General features: G+C 41.2%; 1 protein-coding gene across 1 annotated transcript in view; it reads left to right on the top strand.

The window, feature by feature from the left end:
• Positions 1–24,292, top strand: part of LOC126203699 (endoglucanase E-4-like) — a 390,595-nt gene extending 366,303 nt beyond the window's left edge. Inside the window, exons 8-9 of the mRNA XM_049938068.1 lie at positions 13,360–13,499; positions 22,685–24,292. Coding sequence (XP_049794025.1) covers positions 13,360–13,499; positions 22,685–22,916 — 372 coding nt within the window. The 3' untranslated portion in view covers positions 22,917–24,292. The remainder of the gene's footprint in view (positions 1–13,359; positions 13,500–22,684) is intronic.
• Positions 24,293–24,601: the final 309 nt, after the last annotated feature.

Raw genomic sequence — 24,601 nt, 5'->3', positions numbered from 1 at the left:
CTAACGAGGTTCCCACTTTTATATGCCAAGGACGGCTTCTGATTGGCTGGAATACGTCATAGCAACAGCGATATGGCGCGTAGTGAAGTGGTGCCCTCTACTTCCATAGATGTAGTTTCTATCCTGCGTTGCTTGCAGCGCCATCCCTTGAATCAGGAGGTAAAGTGCGGGAAGTTTTTCTCTGCGATTTTTCTTTATCCAGTGCACTCTTCCAAGTGTTGCTAAGTGCATAGCCGTTGTCTCTGTTAAAGTTATTATCGCTGAGTCTAATTTCGACTGCTTCCCGGATCACAGAGTCCCAGTAATTCGATGCGTGGGCTATTACTCTGGTTTCTTCAAATAAAATCTTATGCTTGTTAAGCAGGCTATGTTCAGCCACCGCTGATTTTTCCAAATACCTGTATTTCAGGTGGCGCTGGTGCTCGATGCAGCGGTCGGCAACGGTTCTTACAGACTGGCCCACGTAATTCTTGCTGCATTCACAAGGAATAGTATAGATTCCCGGCACTCTTAAGCCGAGACTATCTTTGACTGATCTCAACATTTCCTTAATTTTCCTAGGTGGTCGGAAAACTGGTTTTATTCCTTGTCTCTTCAGGACTCTGGCTATCTTGCTCGTTGTAGCACCGCAAAAAGGAAGCCGCGCTATGTGTTGGTCCTCTTCTTGTATATGGCTGGCATCATGTCTAACTTTCTTGGACAATACTGATTTAATTTCACCGGCAGAATAACCATTCCTCTTGAAAACAGTCGTCAAATGGCTAATCTCAGGAATGAGGTGGTCCTTGTCGGAAATAGTCCTGGCTCTGTGTACTAAAGTATTCAGCATAGCTCTCTTCTGAGACGGATGATGGAAGCTATGGCTATGCAGATATAAGTCTGTATGGGTTGGCTTCCTGTACACAGAATGGCCCAGTTGTCCATCCGGCTTTCGCTCTACCAACACATCTAAAAAAGGTAACTTCCCTTCCTTCTCTACCTCCAATGTAAATTTTATGTTTGGATGTACACCATTTAAATGTTCGACGAACTGCTGCAGCGTGTCACTGCCGTGTGGCCAGATTAAAAAAGTATCGTCGACGTATCTGTAGAAGCATGATGGGTGGAGGTGAGCACTGTTCAACGCTCGTTCTTCAAAGTCCTCCATGAAAAAATTCGCTATAGCTGGTAACAGCGGCGAACCCATAGCTGTTCCATCCATCATTTCATAATAATTTCCACTGTATAAAAAGTAAGTGGACGTCAAGGTATGCCGGAACAACTTCAAAATTTCTGAGGAAAAATGAGCAGCCAACAGTTGTAATGTGTCATCCACAGGTACTTTGGTGAACAGAGAAACCACGTCGAGGCTGACCATGATATCACTTGGGCCTATCTTCATCTGTTTTATGATATCAACAAACATTTTTGAATTCTTAATATGATGTGGGCAGTGACCAACTACTTGTACTTTAGTACACAGAGCCAGGACTATTTCAGACAAGGACCACCTCATTCCCGAGATTAGCCATTTGACGACTGTTTTCAAGAGGAATGGTTATTCTGTCGGTGAAATTAAATCAGTATTGTCCAAGAAAGTTAGACACGATGCCAGCCATATACAAGAAGAGGACCAACACATAGCGCGGCTTCCTTTTTGTGGTGCTACAACGAGCAAGATAGCCAGAGTCCTGAAGAGACAAGGAATAAAACCAGGAAATGTTGAGATCAGTCAAAGATAGTCTCGGCTTGAGAGTGCCGGGAATTTATACTATTCCTTGTGAATGCGGCAAGAATTACGTGGGCCAGTCTGTAAGAACCGTTGCCGACCGCTGCATCGAGCACCAGCGCCACCTGAAATACAGGTATTTGGAAAAATCAGCGGTGGCTGAACATAGCCTGCTTAACAAGCATAAGATTTTATTTGAAGAAACCAGAGTAATAGCCCACGCATCGAATTACTGGGACTCTGTGATCTGGGAAGCAGTCGAAATTAGACTCAGCGATAATAACTTTAAGAGAGACAATGGCTATGCACTTAGCAACACTTGGAAGAGTGCACTGGATAAAGAAAAATCGCAGAGAAAAACTTCCCGCACTTTACCTCCTGATTCAAGGGATGGCGCTGCAAGCAACGCAGGATAGAAACTACATCTATGGAAGTAGAGGGCACCACTTCACTATGCGCCATATCGCTGTTGCTATGACGTATTCCAGCCAATCAGAAGCCGTCCTTGGCATATAAAAGTGGGAACCTCGCTAGTTCACGACAGTCAGTTTTAGCCCTGATGACGACCATGGAGGTAGTGGTCAAAAGCTTGGAGTTTTATCCAGAATTGACGTGGCATGTACACCGAGAGATTTTTATTCAAGAAATACGTCGCGAAAGACTTCGTAGCCATATTAGTTTCCTCTACGGGGAGGATATAGCGCGCAGCGTTCGTCACCTGGAGAAGCTGCGCCTGAAACAGTCTCAGTTGCTGAGCAATCTGGCTTTTTTACAACGCTGTCATGACAAGGAGGTAGTACCAAAGTTTGCAGTCGTCAAACACCACATCAGAACCGCTGCAGTAAACAGAATTTTACGAAAGACCAGCCATGCTATTGTGAAAGAGAGGATACGTCATACCAGGTATGAACTAGACATGAACGCTCGGCTGTTATTTAGTTGCCATTTACTTCTGGCTGGAGTCCTCTCACCATTGGACTGGGAATGGGTGGATATGACTTTGGCGGCACATCAACGAGCCAATTTAAGCAGGACTACGGCGAAACAGGCCGATAAATTTGAGCGGCTTAACCGTGATCAAGGAACTACTGGGTCCAACGGCATTCACCGCACTGTTATCAACTTCTCTGACAAGGAACTTGATGAAGCTACCATCTCAGCTCTCAGTAAAGGATTGAACTTTGCCCCAGCTCCACGTAAGTTACCGGTGGTTGAGATTATTAGTGGAGTGGAACAAGCAGTTCGTCATCTTCCTCAAGAAGCAGCGGATGATGTAAGGCTTGCTACTAGCCGGATTTTAGCGACATCTAAGCCGCCTAAGTCAAACATCAGCAGAGAGGAGAGACAAGGACTGAAATTGTTGCAGAAAGATAAAGATCTAGTTGTTCTACCTGCTGACAAGGGGAACACCACGGTAATCCTCAATGCTACAGATTACCACAAGAAAGTTGGATTATTACTGGAGGATAGCACATACCGGATTCTCAGACGGGATCCTACATCGGCACTCAGCAGGAAGACAAGGGAGCTACTAAAAACCTCTGGCCTCTCCGACGAACTGGTGAAGAACTTACGGCCGAGAGCACCTAGGCCACCAAGACTGTACGGTTTGCAAAAGGTTCATAAGGAGAACGTACCGTTGAGACCGATTGTTAGCGCTATTGGCTCTCCTACGTACAGGCTTGCAAAACACTTAACTAAATTGTTGGCGCCTATAGTTGGTCACTGCCCACATCATATTAAGAATTCAAAAATGTTTGTTGATATCATAAAACAGATGAAGATAGGCGCAAGTGATATCATGGTCAGCCTCGACGTGGTTTCTCTGTTCACCAAAGTACCTGTGGATGACACCTTACAACTGTTGGCTGCTCATTTTTCCTCAGAAATTTTGAAGTTGTTCCGGCATACCTTGACGTCCACTTACTTTTTATACAGTGGAAATTATTATGAAATGATGGATGGAACAGCTATGGGTTCGCCGCTGTCACCAGCTATAGCGAATTTTTTCATGGAGGACTTTGAAGAACGAGCGTTGAACAGTGCTCACCTCCGCCCATCATGCTTCTACAGATACGTCGACGATACTTTTTTAATCTGGCCACACGGCAGTGACACGCTGCAGCAGTTCGTCAAACATTTAAATGGTGTACATCCAAACATAAAATTTACATTGGAGGTAGAGAAGGAAGGGAAGTTACCTTTTTTAGATGTGTTGGTAGAGCGAAAGCCGGATGGATGACTGGGCCATTCTGTGTACAGGAAGCCAACCCATACAGACTTATATCTGCATAGCCATAGCTTCCATCATCCGTCTCAGAAGAGAGCTATGCTGAATACTTTAGTACACAGAGCCAGGACTATTTCCGACATGGACCACCTCATTCCCGAGATTAGCCATTTGACGACTGTTTTCAAGAGGAATGGTTATTCTGCTGGTGAAATTAAATCAGTATTGTCCAAGAAAGTTAGACACGATGCCAGCCATATACAAGAAGAGGACCAACACATAGCGCGGCTTCCTTTTTGCGGTGCTACAACGAGCAAGATAGCCAGAGTCCTGAAGAGACAAGGAATAAAACCAGTTTTCCGACCACCTAGGAAAATTAAGGAAATGTTGAGATCAGTCAAAGATAGTCTCGGCTTAAGAGTGCCGGGAATCTATACTATTCCTTGTGAATGCAGCAAGAATTACGTGGGCCAGTCTGTAAGAACCGTTGCCGACCGCTGCATCGAGCACCAGCGCCACCTGAAATACAGGTATTTGGAAAAATTAGCGGTGGCTGAACATAGCCTGCTTAACAAGCATAAGATTTTATGTGAAGAAACCAGAGTAATAGCCCACGCATCGAATTACTGGGACTCTGTGATCCGGGAAGCAGTCGAAATTAGACTCAGCGATAATAACTTTAACAGAGACAACGGCTATGCACTTAGCAACACTTGGAAGAGTGCACTGGATAAAGAAAACTCGCAGAGAAAAACTTCCCGCACTTTACCTCCTGTTTCTAGGGATGGCGCTGCAAGCAACGCAGGATAGAAACTACATCTATGGAAGTAGAGGGCACCACTTCACTACGCGCCATATCGCTGTTGCTATGACGTATTCCAGCCAATCAGAAGCCGTCCTTGGCATATAAAAGTGGGATCCTCGCTAGTTCACGACAGTCAGTTTTAGCCCTGACGACGACCATGGAGGTAGTGGTCGAAAGCTTGGAGTTTTATCCAGAATTGACGCGGCATGTACACCGAGAGATTTTTATTCAAGAAATACGTCGCGAAAGACTTCGTAGCCATATTAGTTGTGTCACTGTTGTGCGAACTGCTGTTCACATTGCTGCTGTAGATGCAGTACAATGCGTTGGATCTATATGCCAAACATAATGGTCTTCCCTCTCGGTAATGAAACATGGCCATCTGGATCCCAACTTATGTGGCCATCTGGAGCCCGGTCTTCTTGCAACCATACATTTCCGTGACCATCATTACAAGCATTCAGTACAGTGGCTACATTCCTGCCAGGTCTTTCTCAGCATTGCAGAAGGAACATCCAACTTCTAGTAGCTGTGTTACACAGCCTTTATCAAACTGAGTTAAGTATTGATAATGGCATCTTTGTCCCCTAACATCGACTCACAACACTCAGTCTCAAAGACAAAGGCAAATAAATGCTCACAAACATTACAGTGTGTATTTAAAACAAACCTGATTTGCATCCTGATAGTGGCACTACTAGCATGACTCTTATGGAACAGGAGTGAAATTTGGTTAGGCATCAACTTTCAGATGTTGAAAATTATCATCTGTATCCTGTAGTTAGAAAGTTTCCATTTGTTGGTCATTAAGTCCAAGAGAGGTACACCAATCAGACAAAATTACCATGAGCATTGAGTCAATCATCCCACTGATGCACCAACTTGAAGATACCCATTTGGTAAAACACGATGTCCTGCTGTGAGAAGTGGTCCATAACTGCCTGCTGCACATCCTCATCTGACATGAAGTGTTGACCCTCAAGGCCTTCTTAAGGGACCAAAGGCATAATAATCATGTGAGGAAAGATGAGGACTATATGGTGGGTGCTTGAGTGTCTCCCACTTGAGTTGGCCTAACTTCTGATTTACAGTATTTGTGATATGGGAATTTGCATTATCATGAAACAGCAGACTCCTTGTTGCAGTTCTCCTGGATGTTGATTTTTGACAGACACGCTGCACTACACACATTCTTCCTTCTCTGATGGATGTCTACTGGTGTTTGTTCTTCAGCAGCCAAGGAAAGAATAACAGTATGTTGGTCCTGTTTGGACACATTTGGTAATAGCATCACCATAGTCTATGTTTTCACACTTATCTCATGCACATCGGAAAGACACACCAATCCCTTGACTACATATCAGTGTTTATATATCTGCATTATAGTTATGCTAAGCTATGCTGCAGAAATACCCTCAAACAGAAATTTTTTGATCAGCCCTTATACAGCTACAAAAACAAAAGTCACGTGAAGAGTTGATGATCATTGAAATGTATAACTGAATTTGACGTCTTCTCTGTAGATATCTTCAGTGCATTAAACACTCTCTTATCTGATAGCTAAACTTCATACTGAGGGGAAAGCACTCAATATCAGTCAGTGCATTTCAATTTCCATCAATTCAGCTAATTCCATCAACCACCTCGCCAAGAGCCCCCTTATAGCGTGCATATAGCTATAATTTTAAGGGAAATTGATAGCAGTAATCATATTAAACATAAAAGAGTTGGGATATGTGCTGTGTTCCACAAGTGAAGACATCTGTAACAAAAAAATTTGGCCTAGGGTAAATTATATCATCACAAAATACCCTCCGCCATACCTCAGTTAGAGGCCGTTGCTGCTGACATGAAAACTGTAAATCATCGTTCATTTCCTATAAAAGCCTACTTCATGATTTGGTGCCGATTCATGGACAATGATATCCTAGTAAATATGAGAATGTAGTTTGGATATCACTGCTTGCCAAATGGAGGAAGAATATATTTTGGTACAACTTACGGACAAACTGAAAAAGTCATTTGTTACAGGTCCTTATCAGGCAGCCTCAGTTTAAATGTTTCATGAGATATTTGCTCCATGGATAAAAATAAAGATATAAAGATAATTCAAAGAATTACTTTTTCTCATAACAGAAAGGGTGACTTTTGTCCGGACATTTTCAAAATACTTTACTGGAAGCCATTATCAGGAGTACATGTGTCTTAAGCCTGGATATGTAAAGTCTCTTAACTGAAACAGATCTCTCTGATGTAAGTTTTTGTAAGATAGTTGAAAGTTCTGAGAAAATAAAGTTACAGTATGTTGTTTTTGATGACTGACTAAAAGCTCAGTGAAAAATCCAGGATGGAGTATAACAATATTATGAAAAGGAAAGTTGCTACTCACCATTCGCCATATAGCGGAGATACTGAGTCGCAGATAGGCACAACAAAAAGCCTGTCACAAATAAATAAAGCTTTTGGCCATTAATGCCTTCATCAACAATAGACGTAGACACACACACACACACACACACACACACACACACACACACACACACACACACACACACACACACACACACACACACGTGCAAACTCACACAAATGAATGCAGTCTCAGGCAATTGAAAACACACTGCGAGCAGCAGCACCAGTGCATGATGGGAGTGGCAATTGGGTGGGGGTAAGGAGGAGGCTAGGGTTGGGGAGGGGAAGGGATAGTATGGTGGGGGTGGCAGACAGTGAAGTGCTGCCTGAAGTAGTGAAAAAGGAGAGAAGTAAAAAGACTGAGTGTGATGGTGGAATGATGGCTGGGTAGTGCTGGAATGGGAACAGGGAAGGAGCTGGATGGGTGAGAACAGTGACTAACGAAGGTTGAGGACAGGAAGGCTATGGGAATGTATGATTTATTGCAGAGAGAGTTTCCACCTGTGCATTTCAGAAAAGCTAGTGTTGGTGGGACGGATCCATATGGCGCAGGCTGTGAATCAGCCATTGAAATGAAGGATGTCACATTTGGCAGCGTGTTCAGCAACAGGGTGGTCCACTTGTTTCTTGGCCACAGACTGTTGGTGGCCATTCATCCAGACAGACAACTTGTTGATTGTCATGCCCACATAGAAAGCAGCACAGTGGTTGCAGCTTAAGTTATAGATCACATGGCTGGTTTCACAGGTAGCCATGCCTTTGATGGGTTAGGTGATATTCATAACCAGACTGGAGTAGGTAATGGTGGGAAGATATATGGGACAGGTCTTGCATCTAGGTCTATTACAGGGGTATGAGCCAAGGGTAAGGCCTTGGGAACAGAGGTTGCGTAAGGATGAACGAATATATTGTGTAGGTTCAGTGGACAGTGGAATACCACTGTAGGATGGGTGGGAAGGAGAGTGGGCAGGACACTTCTCATTTCAGGGCATGATGAAAGGTAGTTGAAACCCAGGTGGAGAATGTAATTCAGTTGCTCTAGTCCTGGTTGGTACCAAGTTACAAGGAGAATGCTCTTAGTGGCAGGATGGCGGGACTCTGGGAGGTGGTGGGAAACTGGAAAGATAAGACACGGAAATTTTTTTTTGTATGGTTGGGAAGATAATTACGGTCTGTGAAGGCTCCAATGAGACTTCCCGTATATTTCAAGAGGGACCCCTATCCACTGCAGATGTGACAACTACGGGTGGTTATGCTGTACAGAAGGGACATCCAGGTATGAAATGGGTGGCAGCTGTCGAAGTGGAAGTATTGCTAGTGGTTAGTAGGTTTGATATGGAAGGAGGTACTGATGTAGCTATCTTTGAGGGGGAGTTCAACATCTAAGAAGGTTGTTTGTTGGGTTGAGTTGGACCAGGTGAAACAAATGGGGGAGAAGTAATTGAGGTTCTGGAGGAATGTGAGTAAGGTGTCCTCAACATCGATCCTGATCGCAAAGATTTCATCAATGAATCTGAACCAGGTGAGGGGTTTAGGATTCTGGGCTTTTAGAAGGGATTCCTCTAGATAGCCCATGAATAGATTGGCATATGGTGGTACCATGTGGGAACCCATAGCTGTACCCTGGATTTGTTTGTAAGTAATGCCTTCAAATGAAAAGTAATTGTGGGTGAGAATAAAGTTGGTCAAGGTGACTAGGAAGGAGATAGTTGGTTTGGAATCTGTTGGGCGTTGGGAAAGGTAGTGTTCAATAGCAGTGAGGCCATGGGCATCAAGAATGTTAGTGTAAAGGGAGGTGGCATCAATAGTGACAAGCAGGGTACTGTGTGGTAAAGGAACAGGATCTGTGGAGAGTCGGTGGAGGAAATGGTTGGTATCTTTTGTATAGGAGGGTAGGTTCCAGGTAATAGGTTGAAGGTGTTGGTCTCTGAGAGCAGAGATTCTCTCAGTGGGGGCACAGTAACCAGCCACAATGGGGTATCCTGGGTGGTTATGTTTATGGACTGTAGGAAGCATGTAGAAGGTAGGAGAGTGTGGAGTGCTAGGGGTGAGTAGAGAGATGGACTCCGGGGAGAGGTTCTGGGATGGACCTAAGAATTTGAGTAGTGAATGGAGATCCTGCTGGATTTCTGGAATAGGGTCACTGTGGCAAGGTTATTAGGTGGAAGTATCTGACAGCTGGTGAAGTCATTCTGCCAGGTAATCCTTGTGGTTCAAAACAACAGTGGTGGAGCCTTTGTCTACAGGCAGGATTATAAGGTCAGGATGAGTTTTTAGATGGTGGACTGTAGTTACTCTGTGGATGTAAGGTTAGTTTTACATGTTGAAGGATTTTGGGAATGATAGTAAGGCATGGTTGGAAGTTAAGAAATTCTGGAAAGTTAACAGGGGGTGATTCAGGGGCAGTGGGGTGGATCATGGTTTGATGTAGGAGTGACTGAATTAGGCAGGGTTCAGTATTGGTCTTTGGTTGAGTCTGATTGGTAGGGTTGCTGGGGGAAAAGTGTTTCCACTGTAGGGGCTGGGAGAAGCAGAAAAGATCTTTAGCAAGTCCTGTGTGATTGAATTTGGGAGTGGGGCAAAAGGTGAGGCCTTTGGAAAGGACTGATATCACTGTGGTGCTAAGGCTTCTGGACGAAAAGTTCATGACTGTGTTACAGGTCTGTTTAGGTTCTGTATTCTGTGTGGTGGTGGGAGGAAGTTTTGGAAGGGGGGTTAAGTGTAGTAGGTCTGTGAGATAGGATATGTCAGCTATGAGGGGACACGGGCAAGTTTGGAGATTGTTACAGAGGTACTCCAAGGCGGGAGTAGGAAGCGAACAGGATGGATAGCTTTTTGAGGTGGCGTTGTGCATGTTGCTCAATTTCCAGCAGGGCAAGAGTTTCGTTGTGTGTTATGGGTTCCAGAAATTTGGGATTGCATAGCATTAGAATTTTACAGATGGAGAGAAAGTACTGTAAGGAGGTTGGGCTTGGTTCATATGGTTTTGCAGGGCTATGTTGGTGAAGGCTAAGGATTGGCAGAATCTGAACAGGTGGAGGTCTTTGTGGAAGGAGGGGTGACAGCCAGAGGTGGGTAATTTGATGGTAAGGCCATTTGGGGAGATTCCATGAGCCAAGCAACAATGCGGGAACAGTATGTGAGACTGGTATTTGGTTATGGATAAGAAAACTTCTCTGTCATTTCGATCATTTCAATGACTGCTTCACAGCCTTTGCCATATGGGTCCTTCCCACCAACACCAGCTTTTCAGAATAGTGCAGGTGGGAACTCTCCCTGTAATACATACTACATTCATGTAGCTCTCCTGGCCTCAACCTTCGTTAGTCACTGTCCTCACCCATCTAGCCCCTTCCCTGTTCACTACACACCCGTCATTCTACCATCACATTCAGCCTTTTTACTTCTCTCCTTTTCCGCTACTCCCCCCCCCCCCCCCCCCTCCGTTCTCCATCAACCCCCCTGTCTGTCCTCCATCTAACCTGCATCGCTTCACTGTCTGCCACCCCTACCATACTATTCCCCCCCCTCCCCTCCCCAGCCTCCTCATTACTCCCACCAAGTCACCACTCCCGTCAGGCACTGGTGCTGATTCTTGCAGTGTGGTTTCAGTGGCCTGAGACTGCAGTTGTTTGTGTGAGTTATTTGAGCTCTCTCTCTCTCTCTCTCTCTCTCTCTCTCTCTCTCTCTCTGTGTGTGTGTGTGTGTGTGTGTGTGTGTGTGTATGTGTGTGTGTGTGTGTGTGTGTGTGTGTGTGTGTGTGTCTATTGTTGACAAAGTCCTTAATGGCTGAAAGCTTTATTTATTTGTGACAGTCTTTTTGTTGTGCCTATATGTGACTCAGCATCTCTGCTATATGGTGAGTAGCAACTTTTCTTTTCATAATATTATTAAAAGCTCAATGTGAACTTTTACTTGGGCACAGGGCTCAGTAAGGAATCTTTTGAAGGTATCTGAAACATATCCATTTTGTTGTGGCATTTTAATCATGACATTGTGTTTCCACATGCGGTAACTGGGTTTTTGGTGACTTTCTGTAGTAAGTAACTATTATCTCTATAAATCACTTTCTGTAATATGTGTAGCACACCTACCTCATGGAGATATTTATCTGTCCGAAATGAGAAACAGTCACCTTAAAAAATGATTTTCTGAATTTTTATTGAAATTTTAGGAGAAAGCATCGTATTTTTATAAATGAACAGCAGATTTCCTCCTACTATGACACATATTTACACATAAATCATTCATAAGTAATTATTTATAATAATAGGTATCATGAATAACTTATGTAGAAAAAATGAAACATTCCTTTTGTCCATGCCTTGAAGCCTCCATGGCATTCATGAAGTCACACTCGCAGCCACAACCAGAATCAATTTCCTGATTACGATGTGTGGTGTGCAAGATAAATTAAATGCTGTATTATGCACAGATTTAATTGTAAACAGTTATTGGGGTACCAGGATTAATTCTCCTCTCAGCTACATGATCAAATCAGTCTAATACGTCTGTGAGCTGGGGTCAAATTTCTATCAGTTAATCCCAGCCAAGTCCATCACATTTACTCAACACCACCTCCAATTAGCTAATAACTCTGCACTCTGCTTTGAGCCCTCTTTTTAGTGAACAAGTCCACACTCACTAATATGCACAACTTGCTGAGAGGAAAGCCACATAGGCACATCCCGGAAAAGAGATGTTAAAAAATGAGAAGTTTGCTGAACAAAAAATACATAATTGTGCATAAATTAGTATTTCTTATTTACATGACACATGTGTGCTAATACAACAGTTCACAGTTAACAGTAAGGGTTAGTATTAATCTTGTCAGTGTCAAAGTGGCACAATATGAAGATACTTTTTCATCCTGATAGATACAGGCCATGGAGCCTGAAGAAGTGACAGTCAGATGCACAGAGAGTTTTACTCCTGACAACATAGTACAGCGTAATTAGTTATTGAACATGTCTCTTAGTTTTTCCACATCGTCTTATTTCAAGATTTTTTTAAATTTTTTTTTTTACAACCTCTCTTCCAATTTTTTGCACTCTCATACTGTTTCCTTTGCTGACTACTAGTTGCAGTTCCCAGAAGACACCACCGCATGGGTAGCCATGTGGTCTGAGGCACCTTGCCATGGGTAGCGCAGCTCCCCCCTGTTGAAGGTTTGAGTCCTCACTTGGGCAAGCATATGTGTGTTGTCCTTAGCGTAAGTTAGATTCAGTAGTGTGTAAGCCTAGGGACTGATGACTTCAGCAGTTTTCTTCCGTAGGAACTTACCACAAATTTCATTTTCCAGAAGACCTGGTGCAGTGCCTTACAGGGGCACAAAAAAAAAAAAAAACCGTATCAACTGAAGTTGGAAGAATGTGAATGATTTTTCGGCCAAAATTCACTTGTTTGGGTGACTAATAATTTTAGCCCAGCATACAGTCCATTGCAGCCTGGCATTTTTTTTCCCAATCATGCTGTAATGTCTTCACTGTGCTGACTTTTGTTTTGTGTGTGTAACCCCACATCTTATGCCTGCTTTTGTACAGAAAAGCAGATGATATACCAAACTCATGGCTGCCTGTTAATGAAGTCAGGCTCAGTTGGCTGTGAGGAAATGCTGTCAGTGCCAGATATTTTCAGTTATTTTTTATGCAAAAATTTCAATATTTGATACTGTCTTCTTAAGGCTTCACTTAACACCCATTTTTCTTGTTCAGTTTCTGATTTAGTTACTCTGGGAGACCTTTATACCATCTTTTATCAGTGGTTGGTGAATATTTACTATGTTGTAATTTTTTTAGATTATGTAAGTAAATTTTTACTGCATGAAAATAATTACCATGACTAAAATTTAAATGCATTTTGTCTGTCACTTCCTATATACCTTGTGAGAGAACTTTTGGAAGTCATGTCCAGAAATCATATTTAGAAACATCAGTGGCAATGAAAATTTGAATCATACCTGGAGGTGTGATCAGACAGCATGATGGTTAACAAGGCTGTATGCAATTTTCAATTGACACCACATATTCATTAAACACAGTCTTATGGTAATGGTTAAATCGTTGTGCACAGTTATGAGAAGATCTTATATGTAGTGATTTTATTCGCAGCCAGTTTCAGCTTATTGTGTCACAGAAGCAAGAAATGAATAAAGTGCTTGAAATTCCATGGTTTTCTCTGTATAACATTAAATTACTTTTACAGGCATCAGAAGCAGGTTTAGGAGGCAAGAAATATGTGGATTTTGCTCGACGCCAAATCAACTACATGTTGGGAGATAGTGGGCGAAGTTTTGTTGTTGGCTACGGAGACAATCCGCCAAAACAACCATATCATGCTGCCAGGTCAGTATCAAGTTTTTAAGTGAAAATTGTTTTGCCCTGTAGAAGTTAAGACATCTGGCCATCAGTAGCTTCTAACCATTAATTCTTATTGTAAGATAAGTCTATGTGAAACTTGTTACTGCAGTACGAAAATAAATAAATAAATAAAAATAAAATAAAAGAAAGAAAGAAATTGATGGAGGAAAGTTAAACCCCCCAACTCTGTTTCAATAAATACCAAATGATGTACAGAATCTTTTGACCTCTTACATAACTTCTCATAAATCATTCTTAGTAAAACCAATATTAGCACTGCAAAAATTAGGATTTATGCTTCCCCTTAAGTTTTCTTTCTGAAAGACAAAAATTTCTCATCTTTAACTCTAAATTCTGTCTGAAAATGTTTGTATCGCTTCATGCTATACAGTGCGCAGTACCAACACGTACAAAAACACCATGCATGACAGTGTGATTTTTTAGGGAGTTATATCTCGGGTTCTACTGATCACTTAGATAAGGGGTCAAGTATTTTGGATAGTACTTAGTGTAGCAGCCATTTGTAAACCTAATGGAAGAACAATCACACCATAACTATCCCACAATACAGGGTCAAAATTTAAACATTACACACTTCCTCCAGCCCAGGAAAATTGCGGAAATTCATTGGTTCTTTCGCCTAAGGTGTGGTCTAGGGTGAGTCTTAGGTGGCCGCAGGCAGTTCCCAAGGAAATCACTAAATCTGGGTTTTAGCAATTTTTTTTGCACTATGAGTTACTATTATCTAAATAAATAACTGTAGCAAATGGCTCAGATTTTAACTATATATTCCTTAGAAATTTACCTAGGAACACCATTTTCCCATTTTGAAAATCTTTATTCTGTTATCAAATACACCTGAAAAAATCATGATTTTTGTGTACCAAAAGTACCAATGTGGACATGGCCACTTCTATAATTTCTGTTCGTGACAAATCCTTGAAATGTTTACCATAAGTTCATAAGATGATGTTCTTCGGGAACCTTGAAACTTTTTTCAATACCATTATCCATTAGCAAGATAGAGTTCCAAAATTACCAAACTTATGCATGTAATATCTCATCTGAAGAATAAACTTAATTTTAACTGACATAGGGAACATATGGCAAGGGTTCTGCAGTTTTTACAAGGTTCTGATCAGCAAACTGTGTTTTAAGTCAGCATTTTCTCACCAGTAATACTGAATAATGAGCACTTCACACCTATACAGGGTGTCTTGATCTGGAAACTAAAATGCAGTTAACCATTTTAAAGCACATTTTTAATTATGGCTGATGTCTGTGTAAAATTTACTTGCATTTTAGATATGACCACAACTGTAATAATGGATGTAGATGAGCCAGTCATTGCATGAAATTTTCACCGCATGCTAATATTTTATCATACTTCTAGCAGATAGTCAAATATCAAACAATGGAATATCCAGGATGGAATGTAACAATATGAGAAAAGGAAAGTTACTACTCACCATATAGCAGAGATGCTGAGGCATGATAGGCACAATAAAAAGATTCACACAATCATAGCTTTCGGCCATTAAGGCCTTTGTCAGCAGTAGACACACATACACATACGCACTCACACACTCACACACTCGCGCAAGCACAAATTGCACACACATCTGCAGTCTCAGAGAGCTGAAACTACACTGCAATCAGCAGCACCAGTGCATGATGGGAGTGGCAACTGGGTGTGGGTAAAGAGGAGGCTAGGGCGGGAAGGGGGAGGGATAGTATGGTGGGAGTGGTGGACAGTGAAGTCTTGCAGTTTAGATGGAGGGTTGGAGAGGAGGTGCGGAGGGGGGAGGGGGTAAGTAGCGGAAAGGAGAGAAATAAATATAAAAGAAATTAAAAGACTGGTTGTGGCGGTGAAATGACGGCTGTGTAGTGCTGGAATGGGAACAGGGAGGGGCTTGGATGGGTGAGGACAGTGACTAACGAAGGTTGAGGCCAGGAGGATTACGGGAACGTAGGATGTATTGCAGGGAAAGTTCCTACCTGCACAATTCAGAAAAGCTGGTGTTGGTGGGAAGGATTCACATGGCACAGTCCGTCAAGCAGTCATTGAGACGAGGGGTATCATGTTTGGCAGCGTGTTCAGCTACAGGGTGGTCCACTTGATTTTTGGCCACAGTTTGTCGGTTGCCATTCATGTGGACAGACAACTTGTTGGTTGCCATGCCTACATGCAGCACAGTGGTTGCAGCTTAGCTTGTAGATCACATGACTGGTTTCACAGGTAGCCCTGCCTTTGATGTGATAGGTAATGTTAGTGACCAGACTGGAGTAGGTAGGAGGATGTATGGGACAGGTCTTGCATCTAGGTCTATTACAGGGGTGTGAGCCATGAGGTAAGGGTTGGGAGCAGGGGGTTGTGTAAGGATGGACGAGTACATTGTGTAGGTTCGGTGGCTGGAGGAATACCACGGTAGGAGGGGTGGGAAGGATAGTGGGTAGGACATTTCTCATTTCAGGGCATGAAGAGAGGTAGTTGAAACCCTGGCGGAGAATGTAATTCAGTTGCTCCAATCCCAGATGGTACTGAGTTACGAGGGGAATGCTGCTCTGTGGCCAGACTGTGGGACTTGGGAGGTGGTGGGAGACTGGAAAGATAAGGCATGGGAGATTTGTTTTTGTACAACGACGTGAGGATAATTACGGTCAGTGAAGGCTTCAGTGAGACCCTCAGTATATTTAGAGAGGGACTGCTCATCACTGCAGATGTGACAACCACGGGTGGCTAGGCTGTACGGAAGGGACTTCTTGGTATGAAACGGGTGGCAGCTGTCGAAGTGGAGGTATTGCTCGTGGTTAGTAGGTTTGATATGGACAGAGGTACTGATGTAGCCATCTCTGAGGTGGAGGTCAATATCAAGGAAGGTGGCTTGTTGGGTTGAGTGGGACCAGGTGAAACAAATGGGGGAGAAGTTGTCGATGTTCTGGAGGAACGTGAATAAGGTGTCCTTACCTTCAATCCAGATAGCAAAGATGTCATCAATGAATCTGAACCAGGTGAGGGGTTTAGGATTCTGGGTTTTTAGGAAGGATTCCTCCAGATGGCCCATGAATAGGTTAGCATAAGATGGTGCCATGTGGGTGCCCATAGCCATACTGTGGATTTGTTTGTAGGTAATGCCTTCAAAGGAGAAGTAATTGTGGGTGAGGATGTAGTTGGTCATGGAGACTAGGAAGGAGGTTGTTGTTTTGGAATCCATAGGGCGTCTGGAAATATAGTGTTCAATAGCAGTAAGGCCGTGGCCATTAGGAGTGTTAGTGTACAGGGAGGCAGCATCAATAGTGATGAGCAGGGCACCGCGTGGTAAAGGGTGAGGAACTGTGGAGAGTCGGTCGAGGAAATGGTTGGTATCTTTTATATAGGAGGATAGGTTCTGGATAATAGGTTGAAGGTGTTGCTCTACAAGAGCAGAGATTATCTCAGTGGGGGCACAGTAACCGGCCACAATGGGGCATCCTGGGTGGTTATGTTTATGGACTTTAGGAAGCATGTAGAAGGTGGGAGTGCGAGGAGTAGTAGGGGTAAGTAGAGAGATGGACTCTGGGGAGAGGTTCTCGGATGGGCCTAAGGCTTTGAGTAGTGACTGGAGATCCTGCTGGATTGCTGGAATGGGATCACTGTGGCACAGTTTGAAGGTGGAAGTGTCTGACAGCTGACAGAGTCCCTCTGCTACGTAATCCTCATGGTTCAAAACTATGGTGGTGGAGCCTTTGTCTGCAAGAGGATTATAAGATTGGTATCAGTTTTTAGATGGTGGACTGCAGTTCTTTCTGCGGATGTAAGATTAGTATGCATGTTGAGGGATTTGGGGTATGATGGTGAGGCAAGTTTCGAGGATAAGAAATTCTGGAAAGTTAACAGGGGGTGGTTTGGAGGCAGTGGGGGTGGATCACGGTTGGATGGAGGAGTGAACTGAGTTAGGCAAGGTTCAATGTTGGTCTTTGGTTGAGTCTTATTGGTCGGGTTGGTGGCAAAAAAGTGTTTCCACTGTAGGGACCGGGAGAAGGAGAGAAGGTCTTTAACTAGTCCTGCATGGTTGAATTTGGGATTGGGGCAAAAGGTGAGGCCTTTGGAAAGGACTGATATTTCTGTGGGACTAAGGCTTCTGGAGAAAAGGTTCATGACTATGTCGCGGGTCTGTTTAGGATTTGAGTTCTGTGTGGTGGTGGGAGGGAGTTTCGGGGGGTGGGGTAAGTGTAGTAGGTCTGCGAGACAAGGTGTGTCAGCTGTGAGGGGGTGTAGGGGTGATTTGGAGGTTGTTGTAGAAGTGGTGGACAGTGGTAATCCGAGGTGGGAGTAGAAAGTGAGCAGGATGGAGAGCTTTTTGAGGTGGCGTTGTGCATGTTGCTCAAGTTTCTGCAGGGCAAGAGTTTCAGTGCGTGTTATGGGTTCCAGGAATCTGGGATTAAATAGCAGGAGAATTTTGTGGATGGAGAGAAGGTACTGCAAGGAGGATTGGGCTTGGTTGATATGGTTTTTCAGGACTACATTGGTGAGGGCTAAGGATTGACAGAATCTGAACAGGAAGGAGTTGTGGCAAGCAGAGATGGGTAATTTGATGGTAAGGCCATTAGGGGGGATTTCATGAGCCAAGCAACAACACAGGAACAGTATGTGTGACTGGGATCTGGTTAGAGATAAGGAAACTCGTCTGTATTGACGCAGATGGAAGGAGCAAGGATCCATGGTGGTGCAAAAATGCGAAAAAATACGTAAGAAAGTAGAATTACTAGAATGCAGTTATTTATGATAATCCAAAAAAAAAACGTAAATAAAAATTTAGTATTTCAAATCTGACCAATCAAATCTGATCGTGACTTTGCATAGAGCTTTACCTCACTCAGGTGATCCTGTCTCAAAATAAATTCATTAAAGTACAGCCTAAATTCAGGTACTGTGAGTGCAGAAAGAAAAAAGAAAAAAAAACATTTGGCTAACAAATGTTTCAGAATAATGCATTAATCATCAATAAAAATTTAGTTAACACCATTTAACATTTGTAAGCAAACAGATTACAACAGACAGCATTTGACTCACAAGGGAACCTCCCCATCGCACCCCCCTCAGATTTAGTTATAAGTTGGCACAGTGGATAGGCCTTGAAAAACTGAACGCAGATCAATCGAGAAAACAGGAAGAAGTTGTGTGGAACTATGAAAAAAAATAAGCAAAATATACAAACTGAGTAGCCCACGCGCAAGATAGGCAACATCAAGGATACTGTAAACTCAGGAGCTCTGGGGTCCCGTGGTTAGCGTGAGCAGCTGCGGAACGCGAGGTCCCTGGTTCAAGTCTTCTCTCAAGTGAAAAGTTTAAATTTTTATTTTCTGACAATTATTATCTGTCTGTCCGATGCGAGGTAACTGCGCCGTAGTATGGGGACGCTACACCTAAACAAACATCGAAACACACGACGTCAGTCGACTACAGCGCACGGACGAGAGAGTATTCCTGCTAACGAGGCTCTCTGGCAAGCAGTTGACTGTTCGCTACTTTGGACGAGAGTGCATTAAATACATGAGATGTATTCCGTGGGCAATATGAATCCAGCAAATATAGATCGCGACGTCAATAACACGGTCAATGAATATTTTCCGAACTGTAAGGAATCACAAGCTTTTGCGGTGTGGTCGCAAAACAGACTTTAAACTTATTACAGTGAACAGAGACGTCAATGAACGAACGGACACATCATAACTTTGCGAAAATAAAGAAAGTAAACTTTTCACTTGAGGGAGGACTTCAACCAAGGACCTCCCGTTCCGCAGCTGCTCACACTAACCATGGGACCACGCCGCTCCTGAGCTTACACTGTCCTTGTGTTGCCTATCTTGCGCATGGACTACTCAGTTTGTATATTTTGCTTTTTTTTCATAGTTCCACACAACTTCTTCCTGTTTTCTCGCTTGACCTGTGTTTAGTTTTTCAAGGCCTAGCCACTGTGCCAACTTATAACTAAATCTGAGGGGGGTGCGATGGGGAGGTTCCCTTGTCAGTACCACACCTATGCTTATTGTTAAAAGTATGATCATATAGGGAATCAAGTGAAATTTGTGACTGGATTGAGGACTTTTTAGAAGAGAGGACACAGCATATTATCTCAGATGGAGACTCATCATCAGATGCAGAAGAAACTTTGTGTGTGCCCCAGCTAATGTGTTGGGATACTTGCTGTTGATGCTGTATATTAATGACCTGTCAGAAAATGTTAATACCACACTTTTTGCAGACGATGCAGTTGTCTATAATGAAGTAATATCTGAAATGAGCTGCATAAATATTCAGTGAGATCTTGATAAGATTTCAAAGTGGTGCAGAGAGTGGCAACTTGCTTTAAATGTTCAAAAATGTAAAACTGTGCACTACACAAAATGAAAACATGTGGTCTCCTATGGCTATAACATCAATGAGTCACTGTTGGAATTGTCCATCTCAAACAAATACCCAGGTTACAACTTGATAGGGATATGAAATGAAATGATCACATAAGCTCAGTCATGGGTAAAGCAGGTGGCAGACTTCACAGTGGGTTGCAACCTGTGGATGTAGCTGTAGATCAGCTATAGAAACAATGTGAAATATAAGCTTTACAATCAGTGGAATATTTTTATAACTCTTCTAAAGACATAGCGATTCTTTCATTAAAGAGACAAATAGCCAAGCATGGGCTTAGTAGTAGTGCTAGTAGTAGTAGTAGTCATTTATTCATCCAGCGACAATGTGCATTGTATGGATTTTGTCGAAGAACATGGTATAACAAAAATAAGATAAGGGTGTACAGTTTCCTACATAATACAATGGTTCATTGTACCTATCACAATATTTTTGAGCAATACAACTTTGATTACTGTAATAATATAAAAGTGTGAGAAGGATCTTTTGCATGAAATACATTACAAGTAAATAATTGATTTAACAATTTTGTTCAGGGCCTTTTACATTAAATACATTACAAGTAAATAGTTGATTTAACACTTTTGTTCAGAAAAATTAACACTGAGGCTGTGGCAAGCATTTGATTTATGGTACTATTAACATGTAGTAAATGAATGTAGTTACTTGCTACAAAGTTACTGCAGATATTCATTTATGCTATAATAGCAGTTGGTCATTAAGAATTTAAATATTGCTTCCTTGAATGTAGACAATGTTTTTATTTATTTTAGCTGAGTTTGAAGTTTGTTGTACAAAATAGTACCCTGAATGTTGGTTTGTTTTTGTGTTAAAGCCTTGTTTACTCTTTTTATGTGGATGTCATTGCACAATCTTGTATTGTACAAGTGAAGATCACAGATAGTTTTATAATTATCAATGTGCATTTTTATATTACAACACTTTTTTATCTAGAGGCATGATAAGGGTAGATTATTTAGGTGTTGAAATAACTATTTGGAAAGTAGAATGCAAATCTCGGCCAAGAAAGAGTACACTAACATATGTAGCTTGATTTTAAGTTGTAATAACTCAGGCTAGTTCTATAAAAGTAGGTATAAACAGAACTGAAACAACAGCACCCACATGGCTTACACTAAAACAGCAAAACAACAGTTATTAAAAGTGAACTTACATTAATGCTGAGTACAAAATAAATTACATAAAACCAGCACATATAATATTCATAAAATACCAACAGGGCTCAAACCCAATAGACAGTAACTAGTCAATCCACCCAAAAAAAACAGTGGCATAAAAAAAATTAGCAGTGTAAGTTAGCCATGATGGAACGAAGTAACTCTTTGAATAAACTTGGAATTGTCTCAAAACGAAAACAATATAACACATATAGTTTAAAGAACCCAATTGCAGTGTAAACAGCTCTGAGTAACTGTTCATACAATCTGCACACTAAGGTGCAAACCAAGTAAGTCAAACAAGCACTAATTCGACAACTCACTAGTCATACTTTGCCCTTGATTTTTGTACACTGTAATTTGGTAGGACAGAGTATCATGCACCCACTTGAAGTCATAGTCATATTCATCTTCATAGAATACTCATCACATTCATGTGCCAGATGACTGACAGCACTTGTCCTTGGATGGCCATCCTGCAGTTATCAGTGGTAAATTACTCAGGGTGAGCTATGGTCACAGTATCATTAAGTTGGTACGGTGAAGGGCATGCATGCCCCCAGGTGGGATGTGAAGGAATTGGTTGCTTAGCTACACAGGCAGACAGTGATGCTTTTAAGTACATATCGAAGCACCACATAGGGCATTATTGTCATCAACCAACTTTATAATGCAAACGTGTGAAGGAAATGATTTAGTGATATGTTGTTGTCACATTTCCCCCACACAGTTCTATGAGGTAACACTCTGTTCACAACTGCTCAACTTATTCCTTTCCAAAATAATAATTAATACAGAGTCTGAAATTTTCATACTGAGCTCAACTCAAAGGTGATTGCAATGAGAGGGTAAGAATTGGGAGAGCCAAGTATCTCATGCCATGATGGCAACATACTTTTCATACTGCACAACTAAAATGCAAATGTTGCCACTCACCATAGATAACAAAAACTGGCAGCAGTGAGAGAAGTCATGAAGTGTGTCGCAATCTACCTACAGCTACCAAGCTAGACTAGGGGGCTTGAGCTCACTGTGAAGTTTAAAGACTGTAACAAAATTCATGAATTACTCATGTTGTGTGCTTTTGACATAATTCATGTGAAACAATACCAATAAAATGTGATATGTGAGTCTAGGTTTTAATTATCACTGTAACTAGAGCCTGCAAAATTTTTATTTGGCAGTACATGGAATAATAGGATACACAATATTTTATCAACTTTGGTATGTATGAATTTAAATATTCATGACAATTATTGTACACATTATAATTAAAGGTAAATGTTTCTTATGTTTTCCTTAATCTAAGAAAATTCTGCAATTGTGAATGGCTTTGTTACATGTTGGAAGTTAATACATAGCATTAAATAAGTCAAGTCAAATAATAATTAATGCAGATGATATCAATGGTGCTCTGCCACTGATGAATCATAAATTAGCTTTTCAGATGCAACATGTTTCATGTTCAACAAATTTATAAGTTCTGCACAAGTTGTACTTAATTATTTCAAATGACATGGTAGAACCCAGAGAAAAATGAAAATTGTTGTCTAGAAAGACTATTCTATTTCTGTTGTTCACAGCTCATGTCCAGACTTACCTGCGCCCTGTGACTGGGAAGCCTTCCGAAGCAAAGAGCCCAACCCGCAAGTGTTGTATGGCGCACTTGTCAGTGGCCCAGATGAGAATGACTTCTTTGAGGACAAGCGTGAAGAATATGTTTACACTGAAGTGACTCTGGACTACAATGCTGGCTTCCAGTCAGCTGTGGCTGGTCTTCTCCAGGATGAACTGAGATCTCTTAAAGTGCAGTGAATGATACAAATACTCATGGTGTCTTAAAAAACATGATTTCTGACAGTGTTACTATTACTCCCTCAGTGATTATGCTGAACCAACTTAAAACTTCTTGTAGTTTTATGGGAGTAAAAATGAGATATGAGGCACTATAAGAACTTTGCTAACAGGAACTCCATTTCAAAATAATTACAATGTGTCAAATCAAAGGACTATTTCTTTTTGCCCACAAACAATAAAATGTTTATGTTGGACTCATATATTTCTTAACACCCCAAAACTAAAAAAAAATATGTTACTGTGATTGGTAGGTGTAATTTTCACATTTTCTCCATGTAGAAAACAGTCCACAGTTTGATGTAGACCTATAAAATTGTCCACTTGCGAGTGCAATTTGTGCCAAATTAATCTGTGATGGTAGATAAATGTTGTAAACCAGACCAGTAATAAAACTTAATATCATCATTTAAAGTAGTTCTCTAGTATCAGAGGAATGCTTCATGAAGATTTATGATAGGAAAATGTGAATTCCTATCCTGGTATCAGAAACGAAGAAAAGCTGACACAGTGCTGGCAATAAAAGCAGAGATCTAGCCCTTATTTCCACCTAAAAACACAATCTGCATTTGCTATGGTACACTTAATTACTGCACTGTAACATTAGGGACAACATGTCTGTTTTATGGTCTGAAAGTATTGTATAGTTTTCTTATTTTTCTCAATGAACCAAGTAATGATAGCCTTATATTTCCATGCATTCATGTGAGATGTAAGGTGTGTATCATACAAGATTATACTTCATGGTAAGTTTTTAACTCTCAATGGTTTAAAAATTCATATCCATCCTTATCCAACACACACTCGATGCTATATGTCTTCCTTCTATACCTACACTAGCAAATAAATGTAATTTGAAAAGTATTTATTAAAGAGTTGAAGCTGGACAATCAAATTAAACAGAAATGAAGTAGTAGAAAGTAAAAAATATTTACAAAAATAGCCTAACAAAATAAGTCAGAAGCTCAGAAACTTGTGCCACACTTTGGAACATACATGTCATTGTTCTGCAATTTTTGTAAAATATTTGTTTTATTATTATTATTATTACTATTATCTGTATGTGTGCCAAATAAATTATTTAAATACGTTTGAACTTGTAAATTGCCTTTTAATGATAAAATCAGAAGACTATTGAATTTATACCTAAAATTGACCACTTTTAAGAGAGAAGTGCATAAAAGTAGTAATTGTGACTATAAATAATGTTTCTCTTCTGGAGTCTCATAAGAGTATATTTTCTGAGAATGTAATTATGCTGACGGTGCTTTCAAAAGTAGTAAATTCTAAAATATAGACTGGAATGAATATATATTGTGTCTCTTTGTTTAAGTTTATATGATGTAAAAGGAACTTTCTTTGTTAGTTTATGTAATTATCTGTGATATAATATTAAAGATTAAAGTAATACATGTCACAAGATTATGCCTTTCAGATTGCTTTATTTCAGCTTCTGATTAATTCCATACCTGTACAGCCAGTTTTATACACTGCACATATATTACAGAAAAATCTGTAAATGTTTTGGATAGTTAACCACTTACTCCTAAATTAATTAAAAAAATGAAGAAAGCATTCATATTGTTTATATCATTTATATCAGTTTTAGATTTGATGACATATCTGAAACAGTTGAATAATATAAG

This window comes from Schistocerca nitens, chromosome 9, assembly GCF_023898315.1.
Source record: "Schistocerca nitens isolate TAMUIC-IGC-003100 chromosome 9, iqSchNite1.1, whole genome shotgun sequence".
NCBI classification, from domain to species: Eukaryota; Metazoa; Arthropoda; class Insecta; order Orthoptera; family Acrididae; genus Schistocerca; species Schistocerca nitens.
This window is presented reverse-complemented; position numbering and strand designations above follow the sequence as displayed.